The 23004-nt window shown below is 55.0% G+C and overlaps 2 protein-coding genes across 3 annotated transcripts in view; one reads left to right on the top strand and one right to left on the bottom strand.

The window, feature by feature from the left end:
* The window catches only part of HDAC1 (histone deacetylase 1), a 29937-nt gene extending 22628 nt beyond the window's left edge, over nt 1–7309 (top strand). For both annotated transcript variants that reach the window (XM_046661448.1, XM_046661449.1), the window contains 10 exons: nt 1078–1216; nt 1675–1816; nt 2923–3015; nt 4158–4266; nt 4348–4488; nt 5074–5182; nt 5277–5407; nt 5679–5831; nt 6360–6408; nt 6683–7309. In XM_046661448.1, the coding sequence (XP_046517404.1) occupies nt 1078–1216; nt 1675–1816; nt 2923–3015; nt 4158–4266; nt 4348–4488; nt 5074–5182; nt 5277–5407; nt 5679–5831; nt 6360–6408; nt 6683–6710 (1094 nt within the window). In that variant the 3' untranslated portion in view covers nt 6711–7309. The remainder of the gene's footprint in view (nt 1–1077; nt 1217–1674; nt 1817–2922; nt 3016–4157; nt 4267–4347; nt 4489–5073; nt 5183–5276; nt 5408–5678; nt 5832–6359; nt 6409–6682) is intronic.
* Nucleotides 7310–7501: 192 nt separating this feature from the next.
* On the bottom strand, nt 7502–9881 carry MARCKSL1 (MARCKS like 1). The gene is made up of 2 exons (XM_046661450.1): nt 9589–9881; nt 7502–8783 (listed from the first exon to the last, which is right to left on the bottom strand). Exons 1-2 carry the CDS (start codon nt 9673–9675, stop codon nt 8271–8273), a joined length of 600 nt encoding a protein of 199 aa, XP_046517406.1. The 5' UTR covers nt 9676–9881; the 3' UTR covers nt 7502–8270.
* Between the last annotated feature and the right edge of the window lie 13123 nt (nt 9882–23004).

The raw sequence follows: 23004 nt of genomic DNA, 5'->3' as shown, positions 1-23004 counted from the left end.
ACATCATCATCTGTGTCTTAAAAAGAGCATGGTAATTATCTTTAGAGGTCAGAAATACTCCCCATATATCTCCCGCTTCCATTAGTAACTTTGATTACCTCTAGGATTACTCTAAACCCTTTCTTAACAAATATTTATTTTCCTATGATCATGGTTTTCTGTCTTCCCCCTTCCCTCATGCCTCCCAATATAATCTCAGAAAACAAAGAAGTGCACAGCAAAAAATATTGCTCACAATTACACTCTTCGTAGATAACCATTGTTACCATTTTGGTGTTTACACACCCATTCTTTTTTCTGTTTATATATATCTGGATGTAACTAACATATGTCTGTATTTTACAGAAATGTGTCGCATTATATATATAGTTTTGTGCCTGCATTTTTTACTTAGTAAATCTTTAAAAATTTCTCTGTAGTAGTTTATAGCATGATTTCTAGTGGCTACATGATTATTCCATGTTATGGACCAATTTCAGTCGATATAATCAGTCCCCTTTTGTTGGATCATTTGGGTTGTTTATGTTTTTATTGCTATTAAAATTACACTGCCACAAATGTACTTATACACATGAGCCTGTATTCCTCCTTTACTTCTTCTTGGACCTGTTTGTACTTTGAGCACCTACTACCTTTGATATCTTCAACATTTTTTGACTGAATCACAGTAAGAAATACATTTACACTTGCAGTCCAGGTTATGCATGCACATGGGCACACCCTCTCTAGCTCTGAAGCCCCTTTCACAGAGGAGCAGCTATCTTTACTGTTACTCTGATATTTTTATCTAGTCTATATCATTCAAATATATATATATACTAATCATGAGCCACTGAACCAATTTTAAGGCCTAATAATGGGTTACCAACCTCAGTTTGGAAAGCAGTTGTTCTAGAGTAGCCAGTGTTGTCTTTATTCCCTGTTGAGCTAGGGTGGGAAGCAGAGGACTGACCTGTGAACTGTACTGTACAGCTGTTGAATAGGCAGGTCCGACCTCTCACTGGGTTCCCTTGGCTTCCTGAGGGAAGGGGGAGAGTGGCTTGGTAACAGGCTTGTGTTCTCTCTTCTCATGCCCAGCAAGTGCTGTGAAACTTAATAAGCAGCAGACGGACATCGCTGTGAATTGGGCTGGGGGCCTGCACCATGCAAAGAAGTCCGAGGCATCTGGCTTCTGTTACGTCAATGATATCGTCTTGGCCATCCTGGAACTGCTAAAGTATGCCTGCCTGGCCTTGTCTTTTGGAAGAGCACCTTAGGCCAGGTTCCCACTTCCCTCTCCCCCGGGCTTGCCTCCCTAGTTTGCTTTTCCTAGCGGTGTGTTGGCTAGGATATGTTCGGTGAGTGTCTCTGGCCATCTTCTCCCTGACGGGGTCTTGGTTTGATCTGAGCCCACGGCAAGATCAGGGGCAGGCGCTGCTCAGAACCTGCCTCCAGAGTGTCCTTGTGTGGCTGGAGTTGACCCTGGCTGTAGAGTAGGAAGATCGGACTTGGTCGGCTTGGTCAGGCCTCTGGAGACACCCTGCCGCTCTTCCACCTTCCTTCAGCCAGTTTCCACGTCTCTGGTGCTTAGAGATACCTGAGGGAGGCAGCCAGCCCGGTAAGCTGGGACCTGGCGCCCTTGGCGCGTCCCACTCCCAAGGAGCCCCCAGACCCCTGACCCCCTTCTGATCCTAGGTATCACCAGAGGGTGCTGTATATTGACATTGATATTCACCACGGCGATGGCGTGGAAGAGGCCTTCTATACCACAGACCGGGTCATGACTGTGTCCTTTCATAAATACGGAGAGTACTTCCCAGGAACTGGGGACCTACGGGTGAGAACTCCCTTCAGGGGCCAACCAGCTCACCCTCAGCTGCCAGCTCTAACTCTCCTATCTCATGTCACCAAAAACCACTCCTGCCTCTTCTGCCATTCAGAACACAGTACCCCAGCCTGGGGCACCTGCCATGATCTCCTTCCCTCCCTTATTCTGGAGGAAGGGAATGATGGGACATAAAGGGTTGAGAGGGATAGGGGTTTCCTGACTCATTGCCCTTCTTTCCTGGCCACAGTTGAGCTGTGTTGCACTATGCAGATGTCCTATCATACGGCTTGAATTTTAGGCTAGAAATGTCCAGGTTTTCTCGCATGGGCTATGAATTGGGACCCTTACGGATCATCTGAAGGGCTCTTCACATTTTTAGGTCTCCTTCCCTTTGACCATCTGACTGAAAGCTATGGACTCTTTCCTCAGAAAGTACATGAATTTTGCATCTGATATCGAATACCATAGACACCTCCCCTTACTGAAGCCCATCTGTGGACCTCAGGATAAGGATACTTGGAAGCTAATTCATCAGACTGTTCTATCATGCTTCTATTAGCATGAATACAGTGAAACCAGCCACTTTGGCATGCCAGTAGCCCTTGAGTGAAAAAGTGACTAATTCAGTTGTTTACTATGGCAAGCATTAGAATCACTGAGCATTTACCATTTTGAAGAACTCTTCTTGCTTCTCTACTTCTCGTCCATACCTCCCCAGAGAGGAGAGCTGGGTAGAGGAGTGAGCAGTAAAGCTCTCTTGAGAGGAAAGGGTTGTCACGGGATGGGTGTTATTTCTGTGACCCACCACCAGCCAGCTTTTTCCAACCCAATCCAAGGTGGAGGTGTTGTGCTGTGGGGTAGAATATTCCATCTCTGGCTCCATAAACGATTCTCAGTCAGGGTGCAGGTTCAGTGGTGTATTCAGAGATGTGAGCTAGATTTACCAGTGAGGGGAATGGTACTAACCAAGGTACCCCTGCTCTGTGCCTGGCCCACCTCCTGGGCCCAGCTTGTCTCTCAGAACCACTGCCTCTTTCCTTAGCCTTCCAGCCCCCATCCTTGAACTTCCTCCTAGCTTCATTTTTCAGTGTTACTTTAATGTCCCTCTTAATTAGGATATTGGGGCTGGCAAAGGCAAGTATTATGCTGTTAACTACCCGCTCCGAGATGGGATTGATGACGAGTCCTATGAGGCCATTTTCAAGCCGGTAAGTGGCTTATCCACCACCTGGGCTACAAATGGGATTGGTCTAAGGGAGGGGTGGCAAAGCACCCCCAGCACACCTCAGGGATGTCTCCCTGCTGAGAGGCTGCTTGGGAAATGAGATGTGTTTCAACCCTGGATTGCATGCTGTGTGGTAGGGGAACAAAATTTACCCTAATATTTATTGATGCCTTCTGGGGGTCAGGCACTCTTGGGTGTAAGACTATCTAGGACATGATCTATGCCCTTGAAGACCTCGCAGTCTGTGGTGTGGGAGGCAGGCACAGACCCAACAGCGTGTGGTCAGGACTGTTTTTGAGGGAGGAACAGAGGAGCGAGAGACGCACTGCTGCCTGGGCTGGGGAGGGAGTAGTCAGAGCTGAGTTCATAGAGGTGGTGACATTTGAGCTGGACCTTGAAAAATGAGGAGTTAGCCATGTGAAGAAGCAGGTGGGGGCTGGAGGGGAGGAGGGGCATTCAGAGGGAACAGCACCAGCAGAACCACAGAGGTGCCAATATGTAGCTATATGTAAGCCGGTGTGATGTGTGGGAGAAGTGTTGAAGGATGTGGTAGAAAATGTATCTTGAGGTCAGTATTTCAAAGGGAGCCTTGAATGCCATGCTGAGGGGTTAAATCTTCGCCTGTAAGCAACGAGGAACCATTACTAGAGTATTAATCTAATAAAGTTAGGTAGTCACTCAGCAAACACCAACTGCCTACTATGTCCCTGTAGTAAGGGCAACAGAGAAGCCCACGATATACAAGCGTGAAGTGCTTCCTCACAGTATAAAGCTCAAAGTCTGTAGGACCAAATGGGTAGAATAGATGCAACTGAGGGTCAGAAAGGCTTCCTAGAGGAAGTGGCACTGGAGCGTGGGCAGTGAAAGAGGGAAAGATTTAGGGAGTCGACAGGCTGTCTGTTCTAGGTTCAGTGTTATCAGAGCTAGAAGCCTCTTGGAGATGCTTTCAAACTGGAAAACTGAACCAAGTGGGGAAATGAGAACCCCAGGCTGATGCTCCCTTTTCTCTACTACCCACATGAGGGAGAGGGGAAAGGTGGGAGTGGGTGATAAGGAACAGACGACAGTGCTGCAACCACCCTTTTCAGCCCCAAACCTCACAGTGACCAGGATGTGTCCTTTTAGGTCATATCCAAGGTAATGGAGATGTTCCAGCCCAGTGCAGTCGTCTTACAGTGTGGCTCTGACTCCCTGTCCGGGGATCGGTTAGGTTGCTTCAATCTGACCATCAAAGGTGAGACCAGGAAGCATAGCGGTGCGGGGACAGGGTCCTGCTGGGCACTCCTGTAACCCAGCACCCCTCCTCCCACCAAAGGGCACGCCAAGTGTGTGGAATTTGTGAAGAGCTTCAACCTGCCTATGCTGATGCTGGGAGGCGGTGGCTACACCATTCGTAACGTTGCCCGGTGCTGGACGTATGAAACGTCTGTGGCCCTGGACACAGAGATCCCTAATGGTAATAGCTCCGGGGTCAGAGGGGGCTGGGCGGAGCTGGAGGTCATGGATCCTCAAGTTAACAGCCCTTTCCCACTGGCCTTGACCTCTCTTCTTCTGGTACTAGTCATTGATTCTCTTGCCTATCCTCTGTGATTGTCAGACCATAGCATCAATTTTTCCTGAGTCCTTTTTGACCCTCTCTCGTCTCTCCCTGCTTGTGGTCTGGACAAAATTATCAGTGGTTATTTATAGCTTTGGAATTCTTACTCTATAGGGTAACCAGGGAAGTGAGTGAGGGAGTGCTCCCAATGAGCATTGCCTAAATTCTTCTAAACCAGGGGCCTGGGCCTTCTCCTCATAGTAAAATACACACACACACACACCACCACCCCCCACCCCCCCACCCCCCCGCCACTGGTGTGGAATTGGAGAATGCCTTTAAAAAGATTGAAATCCTATAGGCACCCAAGTCTCACCCTATCTCAGAGGCATTCCTCTCTGTTTGATAGTTGGGCTAACAGGTCCAGATAAACCTAACCAGTGCTTTTCTCAGAGTCCCATGGTGGCCAGGTCTCTTAACTCTCTTATCCCCTGCCCCAATTAGAGCTTCCATACAACGACTACTTTGAATACTTTGGACCAGATTTCAAACTTCACATCAGTCCTTCCAATATGACTAACCAGAACACTAATGAGTACCTGGAGAAGATCAAGTGAGTATATCCCCAGACACCCTGTGATTGAACATCCCAGGCTCTGGTTTGTCCCTAACCAGAGCCTAGCCACCCTCTCTACCATTGGCCATAGACAGCGACTGTTTGAGAACCTGAGAATGCTGCCCCATGCACCTGGGGTCCAAATGCAGGCGATTCCTGAGGATGCCATTCCAGAGGAGAGTGGCGATGAGGACGAAGAAGACCCTGACAAGCGCATCTCAAGTAAGACCCAGACCCAGGGGCCTGTACCTTCCCAGTGAGTAGGCAGCTCTGACTTCCCTCTATCATTCCTGGTTCCATATTCTTCCCAAGCTACCCACTAGTTAAGAAACCCAGGTTCCAATGCCTAAAGGAATAATTTAGGGAATCTGAGTTCCTTTTCTTGGTCCCCTTCCCTTGGTGTCTCTTGGAGGACATGCAGGGAATCACTGGGCACAGACCCCGAGATAAAGAGTCATCTGCTCTCTCACCCATATTTTCCATTGCCTCCCAGTCTGTTCCTCTGACAAACGAATTGCCTGTGAGGAAGAGTTCTCTGACTCTGATGAGGAGGGAGAAGGCGGTCGCAAGAATTCTTCCAACTTCAAAAAAGCCAAGAGAGTCAAAACAGAGGATGAAAAAGAGAAAGAGCCAGAAGAAAAGAAAGGTGGGTTTGGGTTGGGTCTTGAGCCCCAGCCCCTGGAGGAGGATGAATTTATGTAGGGCAATGGGAGGAGGGAGCTTACGCAGGCCCTGCCAGCTCCTTTGGGGCTCTTCCTCAGCTCCTTAGGCCTTTCAGTGCCTCACAGAAGTGGCAGGGCCCACAAGAGTGAAACTCGATTCGTCATCTCCACTGGCTAATTGAGCCCTGCCAGCCTCAGAGCCAGGGACATGCCTGGGCTCCCCGCGGTCAGGAGCATGGCTCTCACGTACCACCCAAGCCCTTTTCCGAGCTCTTCACCCCAGTTTCCCAGGGGGCTGCCTCCGCCCACCGGGTTCAGGCTCTAGCAGGCTGGGAAACCGGTCCGACTTGTTTGTTCTCAACAGGGCTCACTGGGAGGATCTGGGATGGACTTTTCTCTTTCGTATGTCCTTTGAGCTATAGTGTTGGGGAAGGGGTTTCAGGGTAAGTGAAGATCCTGGAGGTCTTTCCAGAGGGGCTGCCCTTGGCCATCCCTGCACTCTTATGTTCTAGAAGTCACAGAAGAGGAGAAAACCAAGGAGGAGAAGCAAGAAGCCAAAGGGTGAGGAAGGAGCTGTCATCTCCCTGGCATTGGAGCACCAGCCCCTTTGTCCCACCATGCCGAGAGGGAAGGCACAGGGACAGCTGGTCCAGCTTACAAAGGCCTCTTTCAGGGACCAGTGTGTCTGTCTCTGCAGTTCTAGGCAGAGCTAGGAAGCCCCAACCCTCAGCAGTCACCTGGGCAGCCGGGGTCCTGTGGAAGTCATTGTACCCACACTTTTGCGTCAAGGCCTCTGGGGTGGGTTATCTCATGTGAATCTTTGCTCTCTCCACAGGGTCAAGGAGGAGGTCAAGTTGGCCTGAGCAGACCTCTCCAGTTCTGGCTTCTTGCCAAGTTCCCCCCTTTTCTCCCACAACCCCTCAGATTTTATATTTTCTATTTCACTGTGTATTTATATAAAAATATATTAAATATAAATATCCCCAGGGACTAAACAGGAACCAGGGCCCTGAGCCCAGGGCACACGTGCTGGGTGAGCTTTTCTACTAGCTGCCTTGCCACCCATCCTTCCCCAGTTTTTAATTTTGAACCATAAAGGGTGCCAGGTCTGGGTGGAAGGGATACTCTTAAGCAGCCATAAGACAAAATCCTGAAATGCCAAGTGCCTGCTTAGTAGCTTTGGAAAGGTGCCCTCATTGAGCATTCTAGAAGGGGCGGCTGGGTCTTCAGGGACCCTCTGTTCTTTTCAGGCTCCTTAAGGTAACATCAGACATTTTTAGATTGGTTCTGTTCTTATACCTTCCCACTGGTCCCAAGTGAGCCCAGAAACTCACACTGCCTGCCCTCTGTCCCCCTACAATTCTGCAGGTGGAGATTGGTAGTTTCCTTCTTGAGATACTATTTTCATTTTTGTGCGAATCTTTGTAATAAAATGGTACATTTCCGTACCCTCCTGAGCGTGTCTCCTAGCAGTATCCCTGTGTTGATTTTGACTCCACTCCCCTGCCCTTCTGGGGTCCATGAGGATCTGGATAACCCCTCAACAACAGAAGAATCCCACAATTTACCTGTCTTCTTAATCTCTCCCTCAAGGTTTGAGGTTAACCAGTCTTCTCACCCTGCCCCCAGAAGACCACTCATTAAAAAGCACCACTAAAGGGACGACATTTATTCCTTTTCCAAATGTTACAGTAAAACCAGGTGGAAGAGAATGGTTTTATAGCAGTTAGAAAAAAAAAAAAAAAGTACAAATCTGGGGTTTGGCCATTAAAAGTTATTTACAACAATGGGAGGGGAAAAAAAGACAACAAGAAGTTGTTTCACATTACAGACCTCCCCCCACCCCAAAGCCTAATACTTGCTTGCCAAGTCAAAAAAGACACAGTTGATTCACAAGCTGGAGGTTTGAACTTGAGTAAGACATTTATAAAAACCTAGACAGGGCAGTGTCCTCCCCAGCCCAGGTGCCACTAGGCACAGCACAAGAGACTAAAAACTCAACAGGGGGAGGCCGGACACTCAGGGTTTGGGAGTGTAGGCACCCCACATCTGGCTCAGGGATTTGGGGAGTAGAGTAAACAAAACCTAGTTGGAAAAGAATTGGGGAAGAAAACCAGCAATTGCCTTCTGCAGGGGTGGGGACAGGGAAGGAGGTAGGGCCAGGGGCAGGAGCCTTTCACATCACTAACCTAACTTGGGAAACTGCAAGGGACCATCTTCAACTGGCCTTAAGAGGAAGACCAGATGGGATGATGGGAGAATCCACAGGAGGGAGAGGAGGAGAGGGAACGTGGCTGGGAAGGGGCAACAGCCCCGTCCTTTCTGGGCACAGGAAGGCAGCCAGGGTGCCAGGTCCAGGCAGTGACCTCACAAGGACAGCACAGTTTTTGCAGCTTAGAGATCACCCACCTGCCCCCACCCAGCTACTCATTCTCCTCGCTGGCCGGTGTAGGGCCACTCTCTGGCCCCGAGGGAGTGGACTGCTCTGCAGCCTGGGGCCCTGCCTCCTCTTCTGCGTCTCCTCCCTTGGAGGCAGCACTAGCCTCTGCCTCCTTGGCCTGGGGCTCTTGGATCTCGGGGGTGGTAACAGCCTTCCCTTCCTGGACAGTGCCTTCCTCGCTGCAGGCACCAATCTCCCCCTGCTCCTGCTCTTCCTCTGTGGGTGAGGAGGCAGAGGAGTCACCCCCACCCTCCTTCCGATTTCTCTTGAAGGACAGGCCACTCAATTTGAAAGGCTTCTTGAAAGAGAATTTCTTCTTCTTCTTGGGGGTCTCCTTGGGGGCGGCCTCCCCCTTGGCCTCAGCGCCCTGGCTAGGGGGTGCTGGCTCGATGGCATCGCCTGTGGCCCCAGCTGCTTCCTCTGTTCCGTTCACGGGGGACGACTCCCCTTCACCCTTGGGGGATAGATCTCCATTGCTTTTCACGTGGCCATTCTCCTGCAGGGCAGAGGAGACAGCAATGAGGGCCGGGGCTCTACACCCTCCCCCAGTCCCCCTCTCGTCCCTTACAGACAACGGGGTCCCGGCTCGTTCTACTGCAACCCCAGAGGCTGGCGGTAGCCTCACCCCACACCCGGGATCCCATCAAACATCCCCCTCCTGCCCCTCGCGGGCCGCGGCCGGCAGGAGGCGCTGGGGTCCCGTGGCCCCCCACCCCCCTCCCCCGGGGCGCGCTCTCTATTCCGCGCAGAACCGCTCGCGGCCGCGGATCCCGGGCGGGCGAGCCGTGCCAGCCCATATTGGGCGGGAAGCCGCCCCGGGGCGCTGCTCCCGCACCTGGACGGCCTGTCGTCCCAGCCTCCTGCTTTGTGTGAACAGTCCCCCACCCACCTCAGGCTCTCCCCACATCTCGACGCCCCCCTAAAAAAAGGCCGTGGGCCCGAGGTCGGGTCTGCGGGTGGAGTGCCCTCCCCTCCGGGTACCCGCCCCGCGGCCCCTGGGCGCCCCCTTGCGCGGCCCCGCAGCGCCTTTGTTCCCCGCGCGGCGCTCGGGGCGGCCGGGGGGCAGCGCCGGGGGCCGGGGCCGCGAACAAAGAAGGCGGCGGGGCCCGGCCGGCGCCCCATCCCCGCCCCTCCCCTTGCTTCGCCCGCGGGGGCTGCGGCGCCGAGAACAAAGGGACCGGGCGGGGGAGGGGGCGCCGCGTGTCCCGGGCCGGACAAAGCGCGCGGCCCCGGCCCAGGGCCCGCGAGGCGGCGAGGGGCGAGAGGAGGGGGCCGGGCCGGGCCGGGCTGAGCGCACCCACCTGTCCGTTGGCCTTAGCGGCGGAGGCGCCTGCTGCCTCCTCGGCGGTCACGTCGCCCCGGGGAGCCTTGGAGCTCTGGCTGCCCATGATGGGAGGGGTCTGCTGGGGGGCGCCCGGAGCCGCCCCGGGCTCGCGCCGCAGGGTAGTTCGGCCGGGTCGGCCCGGCCAGCGGAGGGGTGGGGCTCGCGCCGGAGGGGGAGGGGTATCGGGGGGAACCGAGCTGCACCCCCGCTCCGCGCCCGACCCGTAAGCTACACCCGCCGCCGCTCAGCTCCGCGCCAGAATGCCGCCCGCCGCCCGCCGAGCTGCCTATATATATGCGCCCCGAGCCCGGGGCGGGGCCGGGCATTTAAATGAGCGCCCAATCGAGGGGCGGAGGCGGGCTCAGGTCTCAGGCCCCACTTGCGCAGTGGGCGACGCCGGCGGTCTGGTCCTCTCAATCCACACGACTAGCGGGGGCAGGTGGGGTCCCGTGTGGGAAGGAGAGAGGCGGGTCCTTCAGCCGGCTGGACAGAGTGGGGCTCCTAGAGGACAGGAGAGAGAGCAATCAACCCATCCTCTCACGGCCCACCTCTCAGGGTGGACGCCCAACACCTGGAGGGCCCCCCATCTCCTTGGTCCTGCACTGGCTGGCCCCTGTCAGTCTCCCCCTAGAACTCTTCGAAGGGCCCACATGCCCAGACTCGTCAGACGGCTAGTCCTGAGTTGCGCTCTAGAGAATGTGGTCATAGAAGCCGCAGGGCCCCCGCACTGGGATCTGCGCCCCCTAAGGCCCGGAGACCAGTCGGAGGTCCCACCCACGTCCCTGCCTGCCTGGCCTGGCCAACCTCGGGCGTCTGACCCGCCGCGGGGTCACTCTGGTCAGAGTAGTGAGGCCTGTCCCTACTCCCTTCTCTCAGTCCCTTGGTGGCCCATCATAACAAGCCCCCAAAGATAAGCTGGCCCTTGGTCCTTCCTGCCCTCAGCATGAACTCATTACAAAACCCAGTCTGGGGTGGTCCTGTGACCTTGAAGAGCATCTTCATCCCCATTTGAAAGCTGAGGAACTTGAGGCTCAGAGAGACGTTGACATAACCTGCCTGACTAATCTGCCCCTCTACATCAAGGCCCCCCAGAGGCAAGCACAGGAACCCCAGGAGGGGGCTCAACAAACCTTAAAACATTCCAGTTCCTGAAGAGGAAGAGTGGGACATCACCAAGGCTCCCTCCACACCTGGGATACCCCTTGCCAGCCCACACACGGCAGCCCAGCCCAGCCTCCTGCCCTACCTGAAAGTGAGGGAGCCTGGAGGCACGGCAGGGTTGGGGTGGCCGAAGACTCCCAGCTCTAGTCCTCTGCCACTTCCCCTTCTCTTGCCCTGGACAGGCCAGTGGGAACCCCAGAGTCCTGGCTGGCCCCGGATGTACCCGCCCTCAGCCCCCAGGAGGAAGAGGATGGGGGCTGGAGGAAGCACAGTGTTGCAAAAGCAAGGCAGTGTCCTGGACAACTCACTATGACCCCTCTCCCTCCCTTCTCCCTCCCTCCCTCCCTCCCTCCTACGGATATGGCTTCCTGGGAGACCTGAGGCTCTGAGATGTGGAGACACTCCAGGGCCTGAGAAATCAGGAACTCCTCACGGATCTGACCACAGAGGGGCGGGGGAGGGCTGAGGTGGCTTCTCCATTCAGCACTTGCTCTTGTATCCGCCATCCGCACCCCGACTCTGAGACTACAGAATGCTCTCAGCTCCATTAGACCCCTCCTCCCCTATTTTATAGACTGGGACACGGAAGTTCAGAAAGAGAAAGTGGCATGCTGAGGGGCACGTAGCAGACACCAGTGGCTGAGGGTGAGAGAGTCCAGGAGACCTGCTAAAATAGGCTGGGGGCTGTACGGAAACCCCCGGAAGAACGCTCCTTTGAGATTTGGGGCTGCCTGGTCAGAGTGGGAGGCAAAGAGCTTGGTTTGGGGCAGTGCAGCTCACTCACAGGACAGTGACTTCTCCACCCACCACCACTAAGGGATGGACGTCGTGACCTGCATCTCTGTCTTGGCCACAATAGGGAATCCACAATGCTGCCAGGCGCTGCCCGCACCGGCTGGCAGGGCTCAGATGGAGGGTGTGTAAGTCCTGGAGGGGTTGGGGTTAGAGGTTAAGAGCAGATCCCAGGGCTCCCGATTTCCAGGCGCTGCCCTGAGGGCATGAGAGGCAAATTGCCTGGATGATTCCAGGAGGAGGCAGGAGCATCAGGGCTAAAGGAGTCTAAGTCTCCAGAGCCCCAGAGGGAGCCTCATCCACAGGGGAGCCCCTGCATCTCCCACCAGACATCACAGGAGGCTGGGGAGGGGGCGCCTGGGAGCCCAATTCCTCAGCAAATCTAGGTCCCTGCAGAATCCGCCTTCGGGAAGAGGGAAGAGGCTTAGGATGCTGCGGGGCGGCCGAAGAGGGGGTGGGTACAGCAACCCCCGGTGGCCTCCTCCGTCCACACTGCGGCTCCTTCCTCCCCAGCTGCTGCCAGCCCAGACAATGCGCCCATTGTTCTGCGTCTCCAGGGGCCTGTGTGCAACTGTGTGTGTCTGTTTTTCTCTGTGTGTGACTGTGTATTGCTCTGTATCTGAGAGACTTTGTGACTCTGTGGGTGTGTGTGTGTGACCAGGTGTGTACATTTGTGGTTGTGTGCGTCTGCATCTTTGTTTGGCTGTGTGTATTTAGGGTGAGAGAGAGAGGTTTGGTGACTCTTGGTGACTCTCTGAGACTTTCTGGGTGTGTGCCCGTCTGTCCCTGTGTATTGGTGACTATGAATGTGATTGGGTGTATAACTATGAGTGTGTGTGGCTGTGTGAGAGAATATCTATGAGTGCGTGGAGGGAAGAGTGTCCCCATGTGGCTGTGTCTCAGTGGGTCCCTGAGGCTGTGGTGGTCAGAACCTTGGAGAGGTGAGCTTTTGCTGGGACAGAATGGCAGGGAAAGGAGGAATGGGAAGGACAGGGTGACTCTGGGATGGACAGGGGGAAGAAACCCCATGTTCACCCCCTCACCTGTCTGTGGGTCATCTGTCCCAGTTCTCCGGTACGGGCTCAGACCCTGGCCCTGGCCCAAGATGCTCCTAACTCCCCTGGACAGAAGGGAATGAATTTCCTGGGCAGGAAGCCTGGGGCCTCAGGAGAGACACCGTGTGAGGCTGAAGGTGGGAGGAGGGCAGAAGAGAACATTGCCCCATAAAGGAGGTGGGGGACACTTTGAGGCCTCTAAGGGGAGCCCTGTGGTAGGGATCAGATTAGATGCCAAGTGGAGTGGGAATGGGCAATATGCAGTCGGAGATGGAGGATGGGCCTTCCTAGTGGAGGGACCAGCATATACAAAAGCCTGGAGATGGGAAGAGACAGCAGAGAATGGCTAGGTCCCAACGGAGGTCTCAGGAATGGTGTCTCGAGCCAGTTCCCAGCCCCAGGGTCTCCATCTCCTTCTGGGGAGCATGAGCTGAACGCAGAGCCTTTAGTTCCAACCCCAGGTCCACCTCCTCCTGCTCTTCAACCATAAGCCGGTCCTCTCTCCTTTTGGGCCTCAGTTTACTCCTCTGTACAGTAAGAAGTTGGGCTCCATGATTCACACTCACAAAGATGAGAGTTCCTCCTTCAGCTCCCACATGGTAGAGCATCAGCTGTGACTCATCCATGGCCCCTGCCCTCAGGGGTTTCCCATCCAGGGGAAGAGACAAGCAGTGCCTTAAGGAGAGAAGAAAGAGCCAGACCAGGGCCCAAAGAGAGGCCTGTGGGCTGCATGCAGGAGGGGCATGTGGTGGGCCAGGGGATGGAAGAGAAGCCGAGAGAGGGACAAAGCGGGAACAGCAAATGGTTTGTGAGGGTGGGGATAGAGGGAGAGGCCTAGTCTGGAGCCAGAGTTAGGAGGCAGGATCCCCAGGATTCAGTGACTGGCTGGGTGCAGGGATGGGGTGGGGAGAAGGCAGTGATAATGTTGTCGCCACATTTCTGTTTTGGGTGACAGCTGACAAAGTGGATCCATTGACTGAGATAGGGCATGAGAGGGAAAAAGAACTCGGGACAGAGTTAATGAATCCAGCCTTGTTGAGTCTGAGGTGCCCAGGGAACATTCAGGGGGACATCCAGGAGGCAGCCTGAAGTCCATATGCTTCAGCGCACAGACATGCAATCACATTTCCTGAGCCAAAAGCCAGGGCCCAGTCTGGCTAGTGACCTTACAGAGCAAACAGACTGAAGCTTTTAAGTCAGAACTAACCCCAGGAAATCTGGGCCTCTGGTGACTGCTCATAAGAGAGTAACTGGAGCCAAGCAGTGCATGAGGTCACCCAGGAAGTACTGGGGCAGTCGGGAGCCGTGCCATTGGAGGAGCAGGCAGTGGGAGAGGGCCCCAGGAAGGAGCCTGGGAGGGAGCCAGCAGAGGGGGGAGTAAAAAATCCCAGAGCACAGAATCATGGAGATCCTTGACCACTGGGGAGAGTTTTAAAAAGGCAGGAATGACCAACAGTAATACTAATCATAGCTGCTAGCATTGATTATGTGCCTGTTGTATGCCAAGCCCAGTGCCAACTGCTTTCCATACAACATTACCTCATGACCCGGTAGAGCGTGTACCATCATTGTTCCCATTTAGAGAGGAGGAGGCCGACGCCCAGTGAGGCGGAGTGTCTATGTGAGCAGAAGAGGAGGAGGTCAGAACTGGCAGAAGGTGGTTTGCAGGAGCTCTGAGGAGCATCGCAGTGCTAGGTCCAGTTGGAGGCGTCCACAAAGGGCTCTGATGCTTCGGGTTTGGGAGGAGTAGTTAGGGACATCATCAGGCAGAGGCAAGGCAGCGGCAGGGCCAGGACCCCAGGGACTTGACTGCCCAGAACCCTGGACATGCTGGCTTCTGGCTCAGTTGTCAGCAGGACCCAGGTCTGCAGCCTCCTTGCCAATCACGGGCCTTGAACCCAGGACCAGGTACTGGGGCACCTCAGAAGGCCTTCACTGGGACCCGCCATCCAACCGGTCACCAAATCACAGGGACAGGGATTTTGAAAGTTCCCTTTCAGAATTTTAGGCCACCTGGATCTTTTATTTCTCCCTTCCCTTCCCTCTTCCCCTTGTCTGTGTGTGTGAATATACAGTGCACAAGCATGCGTGTGCGCGCGTGTGTGCGTGTGTGGCATGGGTGGGTGCATAAACTGGACAGGGCCCAGCCATTACCTGACAGAGCTGTCTCTCTGGCTCAGTTTCCCCAACAGCAAAAAGGTGTGTAATCCCAGCTCCTTGCCTGTCTCCTCCAGGCTTGATGAGGTCACCAGAAATTCAACCCAGTTATTCCGGACTGCCCTCAGCCTCTCCCTTCCCCACCCTCCCCTCTTCCCAACTTTCAGTTTCTTTTCAGATCCTGGGTGCCTTTGGGGAAGAGGTGGCCAAACCGATGGAACATGGATTGCTTGCAACTTTCCAACCAAAATCCCCCACTTAGGGGAAGTCCCTTTAAAAGGGAAACTGAAAGCCTCTCCTACTCCAGTGCCCAGTCCCACTCCTTCCTCTCCACGCTGCTCAGGCCTGGCCCCATCACCTCTCCCATTCGCTTCTTCCTCAGATGATCTGGACTCAAACTACGGCTGCCTTCCAGCTTCGTGACCTTGGACAAATCCCTTCCCCTCGCTGAGCCTCATAATGGCCATTCTGTAAAACGAGGACCCTGAGCGGCACTTCAGGTTGTGGCAAGGGTTCAGAGAGGTACTGTCGTGTGAGGCACTTGTAGTGTTGAAGAGCTGGCTCCATCACGTCCTAGCTGTGTGGCTTTAGGCCCTCTCTGAGCCTCAGTATCCTCATCAGTAAAATAGGAATGATGATAGTGTCTACTTCTTAGGGTTATTGTGAGATAAATGACCTAGTACCATCAAGTAAAGCCCTTAACACTGAGAACCTGGGCACAGAGGACACGGGAAGCATTCAACAATGTTCCTAGGTGCCGAATGCTGGGCAATGGCCTGATACAAACTTGGCTCAGCAGTGTGCCCATTCCCTTCCTTTCTCTTCCCTTCCTACCCTGGGGAGAGGAAGTGGGAGTGAGAACCACCCTGAGATAACCTTGTGTCCCCTCCATCAACTCAATTCTGGGGAGGTGGTGGAGGGACTGACCGGGCTGTTCCAAGGATGCTGAATTGCTGAGAGGGAAATTTATTTGGCTCAATCAGTTCCTTAAATGGAAGGAATGTGCCTCTCCCCAGAAACCTGAGGATTCTCTCCCTATCCTCTTGCACCCCATAAGTGTCCCACTAGGACCTTCTTTTAGTGACTTTTCCCAGAAAGACATACTGTGGAACCCCCTCCAACACAAACTTCATCTGCCTGTCCCCTCCCAGCCTCTCCTCACATTCTCCTCCTCTCCCATCTGTGCAGGGAGGCCAGACATCCTGGTGATCCTTCCCCAATGCTCCAGGCTGCACTCCAGAGAGATGGTGCTCCCAGCCTCATTTCTCTCCTCTTTCTCCTCAGCCCACTGAACTTCAACTCTACTGGCTTTTCAGTTCCTCAGTGCTGAGCTTCTTCCACCTCAGGACCTTTGAACATGCTGTTCCCTCCACCTAGAATGCCTCTCTACACTTCTCTACTTGCTGAATTTCTAGTCTTCTTTTAAAACCCAGATCAAACCACTCCTGAGGACTTTCCAGATTCCCCAGGAGGAAAGGATGGCTCTCCTCACCATACACTCCATACCTCTGGGCTTAGGGTTCCCACAACTCAGGCCACCCACCTCAGCTCATCATCTCCTCATCTCCACCTCCAAGACCATTGCCCTTCTCACCTGGGCCAGGGCCTGTGCCATTTCATCAGCCTTCTCACTTGTCTCTCTGTCACCAGTCCATCCCCTCCAGCTGTTCTCCACTGTCTCAGGGTTATTTTCCAATAGAGGGTGCTCAGTAAATATCTGTTGACTGATGGAGTAAATGAGGGAAGGGATGAATGAAGGAGTGAAAGAAATGTAAAATGAAACATCCCCCCCTCGGCTTTACACCTTTCTGTGGCTCCCTACTGCCCTCAGGACAAAGCCTGCACCTCCCATTTAAGGTCTTCACTCTGTAATCCCCATAGCACACTCTGGGCTTTCCCGCAAGCCAGAACCTCGCTCTCCTTTCTGCCTTCATGCAGGAGTCCCTCTGCCCGGACTGTCCTTCTTCCTGCTATGCATCAGGGAAACATGGGTGCGTTGCAGGCAAGAGACGCTGGTGGCCAGAGCTAAGGATGGAGGGGAGAGTCAGCCAACACCAACATTTCTTGAGCTAGGGTCTGTTTTCAGTGCTGGAGATCTCGAGTGTAGCCTTAGAGTTTAGGTTTGAAATGCCTACAAGAGTCCCCCTGGAGACATCAGGCTGGCAATCAATGGATCTAGGAGCCTGGACTTCAGAGGACAGTGGATGGGTGTCCCAAATTTGAAGCCACAGGACTGGATGCAATCCACTAGAGAGAAGGAATATCTCAAGAAGATAGTGCTGGGGGCTCCCCAACATTTAGACTCTGGAAGGGGAGCTAGCAGGGATTCAGCTGATGGCCAGTGGGAAAGGAAGAGATCCAGGTGCAGGGGTGTCTGCAAGCCAGAGGGAAGAAATGGTTTCCAGAAGGAATGAGTCACCCACCATGTCAAATGCTGTGGAAGGGTGGAGGAAGACAGAGGGAGAGAGGCATGGGAGGTGTTCAGGAGGCAGAACGGACAGGACTTAGGAGAAGACTACAGATGTTGGGAGGAATAAGGACTGTGGATGGTGCCCAAGGATCTGCCTTGGGCAAATGGCTGGAAGGAGGTGCCAAAGTGTACGCAGGAAGCCTAGAGGAAGAGCAGCAGGGGACGTGTGGAAACAGAGAGGTCAGTTTTGGATGATTTGGGTTGAGGTGACTCTGGGATGTCATCAGGATCACATGATGTCATTAGGACCACAGGATGTCTATGGGTCAGGTGAGATATTTGTGCTGGAGAGAAAGAGAAAAAAGAGATCTCTCCCCTTCCTCTCTCTCCTCTTTCTTTCTTTATGTCTATCTACGAGAGAATCTGTATGCTGACAACTCTGAAATCTCCATCTCCAGCCCAGATGTCTCCAGATCTCCAGCTGCCCTTGGAGATCACCCAGACATACATCCTACAGAGACCTACAAGACACAGAAAAACAGGCCCAGGTGGACACAGATTAGAGGGGACAGAGTTGGAAGCAATAAACCAGGGAAGAATTGATCAGACTGGCCCGGTGAAAGCAATGGTGGCTTGAACTAGGCAAGGCCAGAGGACAGAGAAGGAGAAGATGAAGTCCAGAGAGGGAGAGGGGGCCGGGGGGGGGGGGGGGTCTGGGGGTCGGCTGGGTTTCGGGGGCGGGGGGGGGGGGGTGCTGCCCTGTAGCTCCTGTTTGTGTGACTGACACCCCCACAAAGGACAGGGGGTGGGTCATAAGTGGGTCTTTTTGGGTGAGGAAGGGGGACTGCTGTTGACCATCGAGAGGATGAATCAGGATGGCAGGCCAAAACTCCGTCCTTTAGCCATCAGCACCATCTGCCCTCTGCTGGGAGGCTTGGGCAAGATCCACTCCTGGCCTCAGTCCTGAGTACGATCTGGGAGAGGGTAAGGGGAAGCACAGGGGCAGGTGCCGCAGGCCTTGGGTGTAGTTGAGGGCTGGAGACCACTCGTTGCCCGCCCGATGGGACCATGTCTCTCCCCTGTTTAAAACTTGTCCTTGGTTCCCTACTTCCTCCCGGAGAATGTCCAGCCCCCTATTCTAGCCTTCCAGGTCTTTGAAGCTCCAGCCCAGCTAGCCTCATTTTAAGCAGAGCCCATTTGGCCGCCAGTCTCACAGTTCCCTCAGTGGGATGAGGAGTTCAGCCTGCAAATGACCAAACCTTTCTCTGTGCTGCCAAATCTGCCTGGAGCGCTACTTATGCCTACCCAGTGCCTGCCCACTTGTCCAGATTCAGCTCAAGACCCTTCCTGAAGGCTTTCCTCACTCACCAGAGGACTCACTGTGCCCCGAACAATATCACTCTCCTGTGGCACTTTACTGAGCTGGTGTATGTCTCTGCCTTTCTCTTTCTATGGCACAGCGAGAGTCTAGAGAGCAGGAGCCAGGTCTGGGTCATCTAGGCTATCCCACTGGGGGGTTCACGCGGGAGATGGGAGCAGTGGAAGGGTCAGGGGTGGCAGCAGATGCCCTCCCAGCCTTTGGGTTCAGTCTAACAGTGTATGCGAATGGAAGGAACTGAGATCATCACCCTGCAAAGTGGAGAGGGCCAGAGAGAGGCAAAAGCTGCTTTATTTGGGCCGTGAAGGGCAGAAACACGGAGACCTCAGGAGACAGGGCGAAGGTGGATCATCTTCAGCCACAGGGAAGGGCTACGGGATTGAGCAGTGCTCCCACGCCGTCCTCCTGTCATCCTGGCTTGCACAAGTCGGCCTTGGGACCACCATGTGATGAACCTGGAGCCTGTTTCCTCACATTCTGGAAAACAGACATCCATGACACTCCTCTGGAACCCCGGGGCCCTGGGTGTGGAGCTGAGCACGCCAGACTGCCTGGCTCACACACAGCTCTGCCACCAACAAGCTGGGTGTCCTTGGGCAAGTCATTTAATGGCTCTGAGCCTCACTCTCCTTATCTGAGGATGATAGGAATGAGGATACCCAACATACAGGGCTGTGATGAGGCTTAAAAAAGAAAATGTATGCAGTTTTAGCTCAGTACCTGGCAGAGAGTAAATGTGCAACAAATATTAGTTGTTGTGATTATTTCTCTTTTATCAAGAGACCTGTGTTCTGGTCCCAGTTCTGCCACATTTTCCTCCCTGGACCTGCCTGACTTTCTCTCTGTAAAATGGGATATTGCAGGATTAAATGAGATAACGGATGTGGCAGAGGCCTCTAGGAGGAGTGATTATCTCTGTGCTTCAGAGGTTCACCTCCCTGGGGCTGCCAGAGGGTTGTCACCCCCATTTCATCAGGTCCTCACTGGGATCTCTGTCTAGGTTGCTGCTGCAGGGCCAGCTCATCTCCTGCCCTCTGCCCACAAGGCAGAATGAGAGGAAAGGCCTGGCGTTGGCTCAGCAGGGACTGTGGTTAGACAGGACGAAGGACTTCCTTCCGGGCTGCAGGATGCTACCTTGGGAAGGAGCCAGAGGTCGTGGGACTGAGGCTGCTGGGGGGAGGGGTTGCTTTCAGGGGAATGGTAGGCCAGCCCAGTTAGGCCAGAGTGGGCCAGTGTGGTGAATCAGCTCAGCAGTGACCTCACTTCCAGAGACCCTGGGGGGAGGCCCTGTTTAAACCTGCCCCACAGCTCCCAAGATCACAGAGACAACAGACAGCAGAGACACAGCAACAGGATACTCCAGGACAGACGGCCAGAGGCAAGAGGCCACCCTCTAGATGTATGCCATTCCCTCTACCCAGAACACTCTTCCCAGGGTCTGGAGTGGTTGATCCCTCATCCTGCAAGCCTTGATTGAGAGTTACCTGCTCAGACAGGACCAACCCATGCATTCACTCAACTTTTACTGAGCCCCAATTATGAGTCAGCCGCTGTTCCAGGTCTGTGAACAAGACAGAGGCCCTGCCCACTCCACGTAAAGTAGCACACGGTCCACTTTGTTCTTTTCAAACCCCTGACCTCTTGTATCATCTACCTCCCCAACCAGAATGTAAGCTCCTGAGGGCAGGGACTTCCACTGTTTGTTTCACCAAAGTGAATCCAGCGACTCAGAGTATAAACCTGGCACAAACCACTGAAATGGGCCCTACGTGAATATTTGTTGAATAAATAAACGGACACAGAGACCAGAGATAGAAGGATGCACAGTGAAACAGAGCCATGCTAAGAGTTGGATGCAGACATTCAGAGATGCACAAAAACGTGAAGCGCACACATGATGATCATGCTCAGGACTGTCGCCGAGACAGCCCTTCAAGCCACCCTGAGCCTTCCTTGCCTTAGTTGATTCAGCCTGGTCACCAGGCCCATTCTCCCCTGGGGCTGACCCAGTTGGTGCCAGAAGGCAGGACCTATCCTGGTCCCTGTGCTCCCTGCACGGGGGCACAAAGCTGGCATTATGTTTGAGGATCCCTGTTTGGAGCTCTATTTTATTCTCTTAGGTGATTTCTGATGAACAGAAATTTTAATATAGTCAAATTTGTTAACCTTTTGAAAAATACTTGCAGGCGTCAGAGAAGGGCAGGGACGAATAACCCCGCACAGACCCACGCCTTGCCCGCGGGGCCTCTCCCATCGGCTCAAGCCCTCCGCGCCCTGGAGCAAGCAAAGCCGCCGCCGACGTCGCGCTCAGGCCTCGCCCTTCCCCCACACCTCCGCTAGGCCCCGCCTCTGGACCCGCCCCTCCGGGGGTCGCGCCCTCTCCTGGCCCCGCCCCTCACCGCTCTCACGGGCGCAGGGGAACCAGATGGCTCTTCCTCTTGCCCAGGAGTTGGTAGTTAATATTCTGCCACTGGTGCTTCCACCTGGAGGGAGGGAAATTGGGCAGACAGGGTGGGGGCAAGGCTCCCGCTCCCTCCGGGTTACGCCCACTCAGCCTAGCCCCGCCCCTTCCTCCGCGCTTCGTCGCCTCAGGCCCCGCCCTTCCCACCCCATTCCGCTCCCTCCTCCCGCTCCCAGGTACCGTCAAGCCCAGCCTATCCAGCTCCTGACCGGCCCTGGGCTCTGGGGATCCGCCTCTTCCCGCAGACCCCGCCCCTCTGCAATAGGCCCCGCCCCTCCCTCCCCGGGGGCCCCGCTCTGTCCCGCGCGCTCACGGGAGGCGCGGGCGCGCTCCGCAGCGGCTGGCCCGGCTGGTGGCCCCCGGTGGGGGCAGCAGGTTGCGCGCCGGCCAGCAGCAGGCGGCGCCCGGCGGGCGCGGCGCTGCGGGCTCAGCCAGTGGTCGGCCAGGCTGCGGCGGGAGGCGGGCGCCGGCAGGACCGGGCCTCGGCAGCCCCAGAAACACAACACCTGGTCCAGGCGATGCGGGGTCGTGGCCCGGGGCTGCCTGCGGGGGGAGACGGGGCAGCGGTCACCCCAGGAGGCGCGACGGGCGGGGAGGGGGCCTCCTCAGATCAGACGCGGCGGGGCGAGGGCCAGGGTCACTGCTGATCGATTTAGAGGGTCAGGGAGGGGGATTGGAGGCCCCCATCGGGGCCTTCCCGAGGGCCTGAGCGCCTCCTCCCCCCAGCTGCCAGACCTGGGCCCTTTATGCCGCCGGTGCCCTCCCCGGGCCGCCTCACCGGGACAGAAGGAAATTCACCACGAAGTGGGCGGTCTCTGTGAACAGCATGGTGTCCAGCTCGCCTGGCCCAGCTTCGGCCTCTAATACCTGCCCGGGCCTGGAGGGGGTGGCCTGAAAGGCCCAGGGCCCGGCTGTTTTTAGCAAGAGGCGTCGGCTGGCAGAGGGGGTGGGGGCAGTGCCAGCCCCTCCGGCGGGTCTAGTCCATGGTCTGCCTTTAGCCGCTTCAGTGCGAGGGGGCGGTCACCAGATCTCCAAGATCCTCTGAGACACTTGACCCCCAGGAACAGGACAGATAGGCAGAGGCAGCAAGACGGGGCTGAGGGCAGGAAAGTCGGCGGCCCCTTGGATAAACGCTTCCCCATCCCACCGAGGGTCCTCCAGATCATGCTCACAGATCCCTGATGCTGTGCTCAGGCAGAACCCACACCTCAAAAGGCCTTGCTGCTCCCAGGCTTAGGAACCCCCCACCTCTGCCCCTCGTGGCCCTATAAGAGCCTTTCCCCTCGCTCCAGCACGCTTTAAATGCCAGAGGTAGAAGGCTCTTCAGCCAACTCCAGTTCAGGAGTTCTTTTCTAGAGGCCGTGAATGAGCTCCTAAACTGTCTGCAAAGTTCCAAACACACGTATATTTCTGGCGGAAAGTGAGAAAGGACCCCTGACACTGCCCCCCCCCCCCCCCCACGCTTCCCCTGCAAAAATGTTAAAAGCTCTTGATCTGGTCTAACCCACTCTTTTTGCAGAACAGGAAACTGAGGTTCAGACAGGGGCAGAGAAAAGCCAAAAGTAAAACCCAGGCTTCGTACTCCTGCCAGCTCCCACAAAAGGTGAGACAACACTTTGTACCCTTGTTCTGCTCAGAGCATGGGGTTCAGGGCTCAGGGCTCAGAGCCCAGGCTAGGCCTTGCTGCCTGACCCCCTGGGGATCCTGGGGAACATGCTGGCCCACCTGTCTTTCCCACACTGCCAGTTCAGGCTATTTGCCCCCGAGTGACTCACGTTGGCTGCTAGGGAGAGTGGGCAGCTGTTCTGAGCCCCCAGAGCCCAGTACAGGCCCTGACTTGCCCCCCAGTTGTGCAGCCATATTTGGAGATTTAATCTCATCTTTTCGCTCCTTGGAGAAACTCCCTCTTCTCTTCCCTTCCTCTTTTCCCTGTCTCCAACCTCTCCCTCCCTCATGGCTCCTTCCCAGCAGCAAACAAA

Source organism: Equus quagga, chromosome 5 (assembly GCF_021613505.1).
Source record: "Equus quagga isolate Etosha38 chromosome 5, UCLA_HA_Equagga_1.0, whole genome shotgun sequence".
Lineage (NCBI taxonomy): Eukaryota > Metazoa > Chordata > Mammalia > Perissodactyla > Equidae > Equus > Equus quagga.
Note: the sequence above shows the minus strand (reverse complement) of the source record. Positions and strands in the feature narration are given on the sequence as shown.

Bases quoted from the DNA above. Each gene is read 5' to 3' on its own strand.
- MARCKSL1 (XM_046661450.1), bottom strand. From the start codon at position 9,675: ATGGGCAGCCAGAGCTCCAAGGCTCCCCGGGGCGACGTGACCGCCGAG. The intron at 8,784-9,588 runs GTGGGTGCGCTC...TCTGCCCTGCAG, and splicing joins CCGCTAAGGCCAACGGACAG to GAGAATGGCCACGTGAAAAG.